Source organism: Trachypithecus francoisi, unplaced genomic scaffold (genome assembly GCF_009764315.1).
Source record: "Trachypithecus francoisi isolate TF-2019V2 unplaced genomic scaffold, Tfra_2.0 Contig01461, whole genome shotgun sequence".
Lineage (NCBI taxonomy): Eukaryota > Metazoa > Chordata > Mammalia > Primates > Cercopithecidae > Trachypithecus > Trachypithecus francoisi.
The window spans coordinates 5,715,289-5,729,401 of NW_022681433.1; the positions used below are offsets into that span (position 1 = coordinate 5,715,289).

The window sequence follows — 14,113 nt, forward strand, 5'->3', positions numbered from 1 at the left end:
TTGACAAGAGACTACTTTTATATTCCCTGATTTGAAAATCAAAAAACAAAACAATACAAAACTCCAGCAGGGAGGAATGTTTTGTGTTCAGTTATCTTCGTTGATTTGATACCACAACATAAAGCTCAGTGTCCTGTGAAGAGACTTCCAAGGTCAGTCCCCCACAGCTTTGGGGTTTAAATGATAGACCCCTGGAAGTTGTCATAGGTGAAAAGGTGACGTACTTTTTGTTTGGGGTTATTTACTATTGGTGTAAGTACTGACAGTAAGAAAGGGAACGACAGGAGATCTGTTTGCAGAGTTACACATTTGTCACATGTAATTGGTGCTGTTAAATGTGGCAGCTGAGCGTTGCCTACCCCATCACATCCTCACAGCCAGCTTCGCAGGACATAATAGAACCCTCAAATAGCCCTGAGTGAAAATTGTTATGGGAAAGGTAGAAAAAAAAAAATAGTAAAAACTTCCAGGCATCTACAAATATTTGTAAAAGGAAGTTCTCTGACTCATTTGTACTGTGATCTTTCCTGTGTTGGTCCCCACAGTCTTGACATCGATGCTTGTAATTAGGCCTCCACCACAACTCTGAGAAATCATGTCCTCTGTTTATAAACAGCAAAGAGCAATTTTGAAATGTTCCCATTGTGGGAACAAGATAAACATTTTGTGACAGAAGCTCTCTTAATCTTTGTTCTCTTCAGGCTTTTTAGTTACCATGGATAATTTACTATCTGAATTCATTTTTTATTTAGTTAATAGCACCCTCTAGTTTTTCTAAAAGCTTGTTTCTTCAAAAATTCAGTAAATGTTGCCAGAATAAATGAAACTGGCCATTCCGCTACCATGCTCATAACAAACATAAATCCACAGCCATCTGACAGGTATGTGGTGACCAGAGCTATAAAAAGTGATAATTCAATCTGGAACTTAAAAAAAGAGATCCCAACACATTACCCAACAGACATTGATTGGCGATCTTATCTATAGCTCAAGTTTAAACAAAATGATGGCATGAGTTCCCAGTTTTATCAGGATCTCTGTTTTTCCCACACAATTGTGCCTTTCAAAGGTCAGAAGTGAAGTAAGATTTTGGGTGGTCAAGAAAATCAGATTTAATGTCTCCTCCTTGATCTCCAGAGGAACTGTAATATATCAGCATTGTGAGTATTGCTTGGTAGTCTTCTTAGAAAACCTTAGAGGTCATCTAGTCTAAACTTCCAGTTGAAGTTTCATCTCCTTTAACCCATCAAATGAGAACAGAGTCTGCTCAGCTACGAAGGAAGTTGAAATAAAATGTTGACTTGTACTGAGCTCATAACTTCTTTATACTTCCTTCCCAAAGCCTTTCTTCCTCTATGTAAATACCCACAAAATATTTGAATTTAGCTATTTCGGTGACTGTTAATAATCACATTTGACTTTCCAGTTTAGCAGAAACAGGTACAAAGATAATGAAGTTTATCTGTAATACATAGTGAAATACAAATGTTCTGGTTAGCATGTACTTTAAAATATATTTTATTTCATGATACATACAAATCTGAAAGCAACCGAATTACAAATTCATTAAGTTGGAATGAATTTTAGAGATTACGCAGATCCGTCTCCACTCACTGCTACAATTTCTTGTAGGCTTAAAGACAGCCTCTGGATTGGAATCTCTATGTCACAGGGTAATCCATTCCAGTTTTAGAGCAACTCTAATTGCCAGAATATTCTTCCTTATATTTGGCCAGAAGCCATCTCTCTCTATTTTTCTTATCAAAGGTCCAATTTCTGCTTTGTGGAGCAGACCAGAGCAAGTCTGTTCCCTCTTGCACAGGACAGCTCTTCATCTCTCATGGCAGCGATTGTGATGACTGCTTTTAGTAAAATTGTTACAATCCTAATAGGAAGAAGTGGTCTTTGGCAATTTATGCAGTTAGGATAAAAATCATACTTTGTAAAAGTCATGTAATCCAAACCTCTGATTTTTGAAGTGAACTGAATTTTAGAGAGGCTAAGCTAAGATTCTAAAGCTGATTGCTAGCTGAGTTGAGCCTGGCCCCTTGATCACCTAACATAGACTAGCTCTTATCACTGTGCCTTCTAGTGAAAAATTAACTTGAAATGCATTTGTTAAACCAATGATTGCATGCACATATTTAATATCTGGGAATGTGCAGTGTCAAGCAAGACAAAACAAATAAGCAACATTGTACTGAGCTCATAACTTCTTCTTTATGCCTCCTTCCCAAAGCCCTCTTTCTGTCCTCAGAAGCACATAGCTCTGTGCCTTGTAAACTCTCAAGAATAAGAAAATGTTGTCCAAGTGCACTGCATTTAGAAGATTCTGATCCAGTCCTGGTTTCTTCATTACCTAGTGGCATCGCATTGTTGTTTACACTGCCTCTTTGGGCCTTAGTTTTCTCATGCAGGCTGTGGTTGTCTATTGAATTCTGAGTCTGTAGCCAGGTTAGTAGGAGAAAGCACCATAGGTGTGGAAAAAATGTGTGCCAAGCATTTTTTCTCACTGGATATTTTAAATTCTAAGTTTCCCACCAGCTCTAAAATCCAGTGCAGGCATCGTATCTTACTCAGTTCTGGTATACTCCTTTCTCCAATATGGAGATAGTAAATATTATCATTTTCCCAATTACGTCCCAATTCTATCTGACCTCTCATGAGAGATTTATTTGTGAAAGATGACTGAAAGGGGAAACTAGGACATAAATGCTGAATTTACAATAAAGCAGTTGTCTACAGCCAACTTTAAAAAATACACTATAATTAATTTATCTGAAAGCAGCTCTCATATGAGTCAGAAATTTGAATACAACAAAATATAAAAACAAAACCTCATTGATAATTGTAAATAGTCATTGTTTATTTTCACTAATTAATGATAGAACTTCATGTCGACTATGCTTTTATTTCGTTCAACATTTTATTATTAAAATTTTCAGAGAGAAAATGTAAAAGAAATGTAGTTACTCATATATTACCTGTAATCAATGTATTACAATAATATTTTAAATTTTTTTTTCTATCACTGTATTCATTCCTCAATATCAATTTTGTAATTTTTGCTACATTCAAATTAAGTTGTAACACTAACTTTTGGAGTTGAGTGCAGAGATATAAGATGTTATCAAACACATACAGTCGCCACCACAGGAGGCAGCAAACTATGGCCCTGATCTCCGATTGTTTGCCAGTTTTTTCAAATAATTTCATTGAAGCACATTGATACCCCTTTATTGCAAAAGCCTAAATTATTTGTTCTCTGGCCCTTTACAGAAAAGTCGTTATAATTTTTTATAAATGCCCTTTATCAAATTAAGAAATTTTCCCTTTTATTCATACTTTACTGAAAGTTTTTTATCATGAATGCATGTTAAATTTTGTCAAATGCTTATACTGCATCTATTGAAATGATCACATTTTTTCAAAAATCTGTTGATGGGATAAATTATGCTGATTGATTTTTAAATATTGAAACAACATTTCATTATCTGGAAAAAACATGATCTGGTCATTATTTATTATATATATATATATAGCTAACTTTTATTCACTACTATTTATTGAGGATTTTTGTGCATATTTATAAGGGCTATTGGTGTGTCATTTTAAAGAGTTTTGTCTGATTGTTTATCAGTGTAATACTTGCCTCTTAAATGTTTCTTACTGTTGTGTCTTTGTAAGAATTTGATTAGCACCAGTATTATTTTTTCTTGAAATGTTTGGTTGAACGCACCATGAAATCAACTAGACCTGAATTTTTTTGTTGTTGGAAGGATATTAACTACATGTTTATTTCCTTTAATAAGTATAGGACTATTCAGGTTGCTTTATGTCCTCCTGAGTGAGTTTTGAAGTTTACGTCTCAGGAAAAAAAACTCATTTAAGTTGTGAAATGTAGGAGCACCCAGTTATTCATTCGAGTTGCTTATTATTCTTATAATATCTATAAGATCTGTATTGATGTTCCTTCTTTAATTTCTGATATTGATCATTTATATCATCTTTTTGTGTTAATCATTCTGGCTAGCGTTTTATCAATTTTATTGACCACTTCAAAAAACTAGATTTTGTTTTCATCAATTTATCTTTCATTTTATGTTTCAGATTTTATTGATCTTTGTTACCTTTGTTATTTTCTTCTTTCTGCTTGTTTTGGTTTAAACTTGCTCTTCTTTTTATAATGTCTTAATTGAAGGTGAAATCACTGAGTTGAACCCCTCATTCTTTTTTAATAAAGCATTCAGAGCTACACATTTCCTCTAAGCACTGCTCTAGAAGCCTCACAAAGAGTTTTTAGTTGTATCTTCGTTTTCAACCTTTTCAAAATATTTTTAATTATTCTCATAAATTCGTATTTGAGCCGAAAGATCTATATTGTTTAGTTGAAAAATATTTGGAGATTTTCTAGGTACATTTAATTATTGATTGGTTGTTTATTTGTGTTGTGGTCATAGAACTTACTTAGTATGACTTCAACATATATAAATGTGTTGAGGTTTGTTTTAGGGTCCATACTATGGTCTATCTTGGTCAATGTTCCATGTGCACAAGAAAGAAATATGTTTTCTGCTGTTGTCATGTTGTTCAGGTCTTCTATATCATTACTAAATTTCTGTCTACTGGTTGTGTTGGTTACAGAGAGGAATGCTGAAAGCTCCGATTATAATTTTACTTTTCTTTGTTTCTTATTTCAGTTTTAATAGTTATGGCATCTTGTATTATAGGGTTCTTTTGTTAACCATAAGCACACACAGAATTTTTATATCTTCTCAGCGAATTGGCCTTTTTATTTTTATGTTATATCCCTCTCTATGCCTAGTAACATTGCTTCTTGTGAAATACATCTACTTTTATATTAATGTAGCCACGGGAGCTGTCTTTTAATTATTGTCTTATGTTATTTCTTTATTTTTCCTTTACTTCTGTGTAATGAAGTAAAGGAATGAAATGTAATAGAGTTGTGCCTGTACTTTTTTTTTGGTGTATGATCATCTCTGTATTTTCATTAGTGTGTTTAGATCATACATTTCATTGAGTATAATTATGATATGGGTAAACTGGAAATCTACCCCATTGCTACTGTTCTTTCCTATTTATTCCATCTGTTCTTCATTGCATTTTTCCTTATTTGCCTGTTATTGGATTAAATATTTGTATATCACTATTATTTACATTTATGGCTCATATATTTAAAAATATTTAAAAGGATGCCATAATATTTATGATATAAACTATTCATTTATTACATTCTAACTTCAAAAATATTATTCTGCTTTATGTGTAGTATAAGAACCTTATGATGCTAGGCTTATAATTCCCGTCTCATCCTTCTGTGCTAATGTGATTATACATTTTACTTTTACATATGTTGAAAATTACAGTATATTGCTACAGCTTTTACTTAGGCAGTAATTATAAGTTAGAAAACTTTTAAATAAAAATAAATATATTATATATATATAACATATCTTCATATATGTATATGTATATACACACACACATTTCTGGACATAAATCTTCATTTTTAAAAATAAATCTAACTTTCTGTCCAATATTATATAACTTCTGGCTTAAAAATATCCTTTTAGTATGTCTTTTAGTGTGGATCTGACAGAAATAAATTGTCTCAGATTTTGATTGTTTAAAGAAAAAGTCTTTAGTATTTCTTAGAGCTATTTGTGTTTTATATAGAATCCTGGGTTAATTTTTATTCTTTTTCTGTCAGCACTTTAAAGATGTCACTCCAGGCCGGGCGCGGTGGCTCCTGCCTGTAATCCCAGCACTTTGGGAGGCCAAGGCGGGCGGAGCATGAGGTCAGGAGATCGAGACCATCCTGGCCAACATGGTGACACCCCCGTCTCTACTAAAATACAAAAACTTGGCCGGGTGGGGTAGTGTGTGCCTGTAGTCCCAGCTACTTGGGAGGCTGAGGCAGGGAAATCATTTTAACCCAGGAGGCGGAGATTGCAGTGGGCCGAGATCACGCTACTGCACTCCAGCCTGGTGACAGAGCAAGACTCCGTCTAAACAAAACAAAACAAAACAAAACAAAACAAAACAAAACAAAGATGTTACTCCATTGCCTTGTATATATTTTTTACATCAGAAGTGTGCTGTCAGTCTTAATTTTCTTCATTTTTTTTTTTTTTTCTTGGCTGCTTTCGGTATTTTTTCTTTATCTTTTGTTTTTGACGACTTGAATAAGATGCATCATGGTTTGGTGTATGTGGGTACATATGTGTACGTGTGTTTTGGAAAGTTATTCATTCCACCTGTGCTGAAGACTAGCAACAGACGTACGCAGCCTTTATGCCCAAAAAAGTACATGCCTCTTCTCTTCTATGTTAGTGTAGAGGTTTGAGGCAATAGGTCAGGAATTGAGTTGGGTTTGGGTTTTGTTGTTGCTACGGTCAATTTCAGTACATCACATGCCTCAGTTTAGGGTGGAAAAGAAGATTATTCTCAGTGTTCCTTCTCCACCTACAGTTTTGACATTCCCTGTGCATCTGTGCCTCAGAGGCCTTTCCTCCAGTGGTTGTCAATTGCTGATTGTTCACTGGTGTTTGTTGGCCTAGTGATGCAGGGCAGGAAAACTCCTCATCCAGGGTCAGACATAGGCAGGCCTATATCTGAGTGCTAGGGATGGCACTTTCTCCATGATCTATTCCCTCCTTTTCATGGCAAACATGGCAGCTTATGTACAGGGAAGTTTTTCCTGCCCCTGCTCTACTGGTGTTGCTGTAAACCTGAGACCCAGGAGTGCTTTCTGTCTCTTCCACCAGGCTAAAGTGTTTTGCTCCTTAGGGGAGAGGAGCCTGGATAGGACTCTGTGCCTCTTCCACAGAAGCAGCCTCTTTTCTCCCCCCCGGCTTGAACTATAATATTTCCCCTGAGCTTTGGATACGGTCCATGAAGAAGAGCATGCAAAACAGTAGAAATGTTCCTTGTGACTGTGGGTCCCAGGGATTCTAGTCTCTCCTGCGACCTCACAGTGAGCCTAATGTCTTGTATGGTACCAGTGTCTCTTCCTTGCATACTCTGCCGCAGGTGAGCTAAGGCTCAAAACATGGATCCTTCAGAGGAGAGGGCTTATATTTAAAGTTTAGATTCTTTGATTTCTCATCTCTCTGATGCATGCTTGAAAAATTATAATTTTATAATTTCAATTTTTCTTGAGTCAGTGTAGGGATAATACTTTTCCAACTTTCTACATCCTATATAGATCTTCAACTCTAAATTTCATGTTTCAGAATATTATCCTAAAGAATTCTCATTGTTTGCTTGTGTTAATGTAGTTATGACATCATATTTACCCTTTTAATATTTACTGAATCTAGATATTTTGATATCTCTCTCATCATTAGGCTCTAAATATGGAATTATAAAATTTTAATAAGATAATGGAAATAAAATAACCTACACTAATATTTTGTAAGTACTTCATAGAACTTGAAAATAAAGCATTTCCTATTAAAAATTAAAAATATATTTTTCTAGATACAGCTTTAAAGCTATTGCTACATATAAAGTATTTTAATGAATTACCATGAATGCTATAACCATCATTTCTCAAGACTAAAGTCCGGTCTCTGAAGGCACTAACTGCTTAAAGAAAGACAACAAAGTACTCCACTTATTGTCTGAAACCAGTTATGATTACTAGATACACTGATTTTCATGATCTTTGAGTCATTTTGACTTGGGAGAAAAATATATGTCAAGATATTTGCTTTTTAGAAAATGTTATTTTGCAAGGGAAATATATAGTTATAAAGGAGCTACAGTGTAACTCAAAAACTACATATCTTTATGAATTTATCAAATGGATAAAAGAAAGTGAGGCTGTCCTAACAACACCTTCTAGAATTAACTTAGTATCTGAAAGTCTTAAACTATGGCTGGGACTCAATATTATTACCTATAAAAAAATAGAAATTGCATTCTAGTGTAACAATGTGGTCTCTTGCAGCTTCGAGATCTGTAATTGTTAAATTGTATATTGCTTTTTTTTAGTGATTCTACTGAAACCATACTTATAATGAATCTTTCTATAATCACAGGTTTCATATGGGGAGAGATTAAACAGATGTGGGATGGCGGACTTCAGGACTACATCCATGATTGGTGGAATCTAATGGACTTTGTAATGAACTCCTTATATTTAGCAACAATCTCCTTGAAAATTGTTGCGTTTGTAAAGGTAACTATTATTTATGTTGTTGATAAAGCATATGTTCTGATTATCAATGATATACTTTCAGTTGATATTAATTTTATTAATAAAGTTACCTAGAGCTTTTTCTGGATGTAGTATTCATCAGCTCATGGTTTTATTAATAGATGTATAGGGATAAAAATACATAAGTAAATTCATAACCTTTAATCACAAAACAAATTTTTATAAGTAGAAGTTATTACCCAATTCCCTTGCATCTACTAAGTAGAATGATGTCTCAAAATTATTCACGGTAACTGCTCTAGTTTCTAATCCTTTTTATTTCTACTGAAATTCTACTTCAAACACTGTTTAAATTTTGACAACCCAAATCTATTTTCTTCAGTTATAACTAATAGATAAAATTTCATAGACAGATCAAAATATTACTCTTTCAAAGCGTTGAAATTATTATTTCAGTATAAACTAATACAATTTGATATAATTAGAGCAGAATATAATTTCTTTCTCCTCATCCCATTCAACTTGACAGTGCCTGAAATCTCACACAATCATTACTCCCCCAGATTTTGTACACCATCAATCTTATCCCAACCTCATAATTTGCATAAAACAGTTTTGTTCTGTCATGACAATTGGGATTATTTTGTACTTTGTTGGGTTTCTTTCAACCCAAAGGATTATCTTCTCTCCTTCACTGACCTTCCTTTTGCCCCTTTTCTTTTCTCTTTCTTTTAAAAAAATTTTCAAAATGACTACGTAATTAGTAAAGTAAATAAATAAATAAAGAATATAGAATTGGGTATGACATAAATAATGCATTCAATTTAATAATCTGAACTACGAAATGCTAACATGTAGATTAACTTTTATTCATTTGGCCTAGTTCTTAAAATAACGCCCTCTGCTTCTGTGGGCAACCTTCAGGTATGACAGAATCAAAATTGTCTGAAGTTGGAAAGGCCATAGTTTTCAGTTAAAATGCTACCAGTTCTCACCAAAATACTAGGGGAAAGCAATTTCTGTCAATTTTATGGAAAGCAAGCATATTTTAAAATGAAAACATAATTCGGTAATTGTATTAATGCATTGAGGTAAATGACCTTGAAAAATTTAAGACAGCAGAAGGTACTCTTTTAACCAAAGGAGACTATGCATCTCTGTAAGAGGTGGGCAGTCTGTGATTAAGCGCCTAGCTCTCCAGTCTCCTTCTTCTGTCATGATCCTTAGATGTATACATAAAATTGTTCAGACCTACTTCTAAAAGTAATATAGGTAGTTTTTTTGTGGTTTTGTGCTGTTATGAAATTCTGGGATTATATCACAATAGCAGTTCTTCTCAAATTTCTAGGTGGACAAGAATCATAAGGAGAGCTCGCTAAAACTCAGGCTCCTTTTCTCCATCACCAGATTTAAGTTAGGCGTACTAGGACAAGGTCCAAATTTGCATTTCTAACAAACTCCCAGTTTATATTGACACAGTTGATCTAAGGAAGACACTGTGAAGAACATTGCATTGCATAGCTAGACCTATTCTACAGCTCAGAGAAGTGTGAGATTGAGTCCAAAAGAAACTGCTATTATACATTTATTTAGAAAATATTTAAACTAAGCTATATCATGTTTGTATTTGTTACATTTGTATGATGTTTATATACAGTACATATATTTTTTCATATGTAAGAACTCTGGTATGTAGTGAGTATGCTTACACAGATTAATGGATATTTGTGGATGTTTTGCCTCAAGACTTTTAGATGTGGGATTTTAATTTACTTAAAAAGTTGTAAATTCTACAGTGGCAAAATCTAATTTACCATTAAAATCTAAGCATTGTTCTTTATGTTTAGAATTAAACTCATTCACCCCCAGTGATGAAGAGGAGGGGGCAGAGGGGGAAACGGGATATGGAGAAGTGCACAGTAATTACTGCAGATGAAGACGACCTAAGGAATGTGAAGTCTTCAAAAAATACATAGTTTGTTAATATATGGTCATAGGAGTTCAGCTATAATTGGAAATATAAACCATGACATGTCCTTTCTGAAGGATTTGCATTTAGCACAATGTATGTGTTTGAGTTGGGTGCATGTATTCATTGGCATGCACTGTAAAAAAACATTTTTTGTGCTCCTTTCCTCCATCACTTACTAGGTTGGGTGATCTTGAGACTGTTTCTTTATCCCTGTTTGTCTCATCCATAAAATAAGAAAAATAATAATCTCTACCTTATGCTGTTGGCATGAGAAGTAAATGAGTCGATGTATTTAAAGTGCCTGTTACAGAATAAACACACTAAATTAGTTTTTCCTTTTTTTTTTTTTTTTTTACTTTTGTCTTTGCTTTCTTCCTCATATACTGTGAGTCCACTAGACTTGCCTTTTGTAAGGTCTTTAATGTGTCTCCTCATTTGCTTTATTTTAATTTAAAAAGAGTGTGAGCTTTAGGTCCACATTTGCCTTCACCATGTTCAATCTGTATGGTATGGGACAAGTTATTGAATGCAGGTATCAATTTTATCATCTGTAAGTTGATGATAGCAATCAAAAGATTATTTTTGATTTGCTATTTGTGGGGACCTGTGATGTCACTGTGACTTTTTGATTTGTCCTTTCTTACCTTACGCTTGTTCTGTCATTCAATTTTTTCAGGCTAATTTGTAATAACTTATAAATTATTATTTTAAGAACAGGTAGCTTATTTGCAGGAAAAAATAGAGTCTGATGTAGATAAAGCAAACAGCTATTATGTGAATCAAGAAGCTAATTAAATCGATAAGCATTTATTGGAGCACACTAAGAAACAGCTTTTGATCTGGTTGCTGAGAATGCAAATCTGCCCAAGAGGTAGCTCTTGCCTTCAAGTGGGTCACAGTTAGGCAGATGAAAAACAAATGCATGTAAACAAGGATCTTACAATGTAGTAAGGTCTATAACAGGGGCTACTGTGGCATGAGAGAAGGAACTGAACTTTTCTATAATGGCATGGAATTGTCCAGAGGACACTACAAGTGGACATCTATCATGATCATGAACATGCATGAACATTCAAGACAGAAAAGACACAATATGCAAAAGTGAGAGTGTCTAACAAGCAGAGTTCAATATCTATTTTGGATTATCCTAAAAATGTGGGCAGGGAGAAGGTGAGAAGGACTTTCCACATGTTGCTATTGGGCTTGAATTTTACCCTATAAATTATAAGGATCCATTTATGACATTTATGCAGGGAGTGGTTCAAATGATGGTGATTGCCTGAAATAGAGCAGTGAACATATGAGAAGATGATAGAAGATTAGACTTGAACAAATTTAGGTATTAAGGTCTGGGAGATATGTGATTTAGTAATTATGAAATACGAGGTAGATGAAATCATGCTAATAACTCTCCTTAGTAAATAGATTCACCTCTTTTGCTTCAGATGGGATTACCAGTGTTATAATTAGGACCTCTGCTGGGGTCTTGCAATTACAGAGACTGGAAGCCTGAGATCAAGGTTCCAGCATAGTTGGTTTCTGGTGAGGTCTCTCTCACTGACTTATGGAAGGTTGGCCACATTCACTTGAAGGGGGTGGGGCGTAAGAGGTTGGGAGAGAATGCAAACTTTCTCTCCTTATAAGGTGTGTCTCCTTTTAAGGACACTCATCTCATCATGAAAGTCCACCCTCATGACCTCATCTAAACCTAATCACCTCCCAAAAATACCATCTCCAAATACCATCACACTGGGGGCTCAATTTGGGGAGGTGCAATTCAGTTCATGGCACTCACACTTCTGCAATTCATCTACTTGCAGGAAAGATCTTTCTTTAAAACACACACTAAACAGCCCTTCTAACCAAGGCCATGGAACTGCTGTGACTACGACTTATATCACTTCCTACCTATGCGATCTGGAGCAAGTTACTGCATCTATGCCTCAAATTTCTCTGCTGTAAAACAATAATAACAATCAAACATAATAGAATGTTTATGAAGATTAAATCAATAAACATTTAATGCCATAGAGTAGAATCTAATATAAAAATGCAGTATATGCTCTCAATTTTTATATACAATGCAACAGTATTATAATGTGCAAAGACAGAGCATAAAAATATGTATGGCTTCAATATTATCCATTTTACATGCAAAGTTTTGTGGTGTTCTCTTGAATATCTTTATTTATTAGCATTTTAAAGCTCATGGGTTGTGAATTTTAAAAAATTTGCTCCTAATCCTCTAGAGGAAAGTTTGTCAATCATTTTCTCTTCTCACTATGTATGAAGTATTAGTTAATCTGGAGCTTGTTGATGCCTGGGGAACCACAATTATAAAATGTTACTGCAGTTTCATTAGGGCTGGCTTATTTCTAAATATTATCCAGCCCCTTTTCTGTATGTAACACTTCTCATATTTGTCTTCAACAGTGTGGCAGAAATGATTAGATCCTAATACCTTTTTCACTGTGTAATTTAAATAATATTTTCAAAAAATCAAAATTTTTATTAATAAGATTTGTTTTAACCATCACTATGGCTTTTCTTTATAACATCGTTCTTCTAAATAGTTCTGACTGCAAGTCTCATAGATCCCGTCTATTATTAACTAGAAAAGGGGCAAGTGTTTTTTCTCTTTTATAAATCATGTAACTTTAGTCTGCTCCCCAAAGTATGGGATTGTCTAAGATATTCTTTAGTTTTATGGCAGAAAGCTATAGAGATTTGAATCTTAGTTGTTTAATCAGAATTATGTACTTGAAGAGAAAATAATATGCCTTCCTGGTATAAACACTGATCTTTTTGGTCTTTCACTACTTAAATACCTGATAAATTTCTAGAAAGGGAAAAGATTTCACCATGTAAAGCACACATTAAAACCAAATACATGTTTCTTATTTAATCTCACTGCCCAGTATTTTTATTTCATATTAATTTAACTTTTACTCATTTCTATTTATTACTTGACATTCACAAGTATGCATCAGAGACTACAGAAGATATAAAGATAACCTAACATATTTTCCTACATTCAATAAACTTCTGATCCAATATTATGATTCAGTTCATCTTTCTCTCTTAACATTCCTGCTAAACTCTTCATGACTTGGCTCCAACTCATCTCATCCTCTCATACTCATCTCACTGTTTCCAAATCTTCTGTGTTACATCTGTGTCAAGATACATTTATAAAAATGATCCATATACTCTAATCACTTTGTTTTTGAATACGTCTATAATTCTTCTCCCTAGAGTGCTTTTTGAGTTCCTATCGTATACAAAGCACTCTACGAGATGTCCAGCACCTAAAAATGCCATAGACAAAGCTCCCTGCATAAGAATCTGACAAGTAATCCAAATGTACCTCTCTATTATACAAGTCTGCAAAATAAGCAATTCTCTTCCAAAGGAATCTGAATAGAAATAAAGGCTTGGGGCAGAACCGAACTAGCGAACGTACGGACTGAAAACAAATAATTGAGAGAAGGAGGAATACAGGAATTAATGATCCGAGAAAACCTATGTGTGTTTAAAGTAGTTCTTGATTTCCTTCTAAAGGATTACTTTACAACACGGAGCTGTCAGCTCTGATCAGCAAGATCCTAGTGTCCGTGCATCTGCAATCGGAGTAAAAGATTAGCACGGCTTGATTAATGTAAGACTTCACCATGATGTAAACTCGTATGGCATCTTCCTTGATCACTACCATGAACCCTGAAGATAGTGCCTGACACAGAGCAGGCACACTCATGTATACTTGATGAATGAATAACAAAATAATTGGAATTTAAATTCGTTTTAGAAAAATGGTACAATGTTCATGGAAAAGCATTTTGGTAAGAATGTGTAACTAATCTGAGGAATTACCAGTATTGAAAGTTTGAGCCAAAACATTAGGTGTTTAATTAGGGCCAAATGGCAGTTAAATCTTTAAAAGAAGTCAGAACACAGGA

At 34.2% G+C, this 14,113-nt stretch overlaps 1 protein-coding gene across 8 annotated transcripts in view; it reads left to right on the forward strand.

Moving 5' to 3' along the window:
- TRPC4 (transient receptor potential cation channel subfamily C member 4) overlaps window positions 1–14,113 on the forward strand; it is a 219,028-nt gene that overhangs the window by 168,725 nt on the left and 36,190 nt on the right. For all 8 annotated transcript variants that reach the window (XM_033234646.1, XM_033234678.1, XM_033234685.1 and 5 more), the window contains one exon: window positions 8,067–8,206. In XM_033234646.1, coding sequence (XP_033090537.1) covers window positions 8,067–8,206 — 140 coding nt within the window. The remainder of the gene's footprint in view (window positions 1–8,066; window positions 8,207–14,113) is intronic.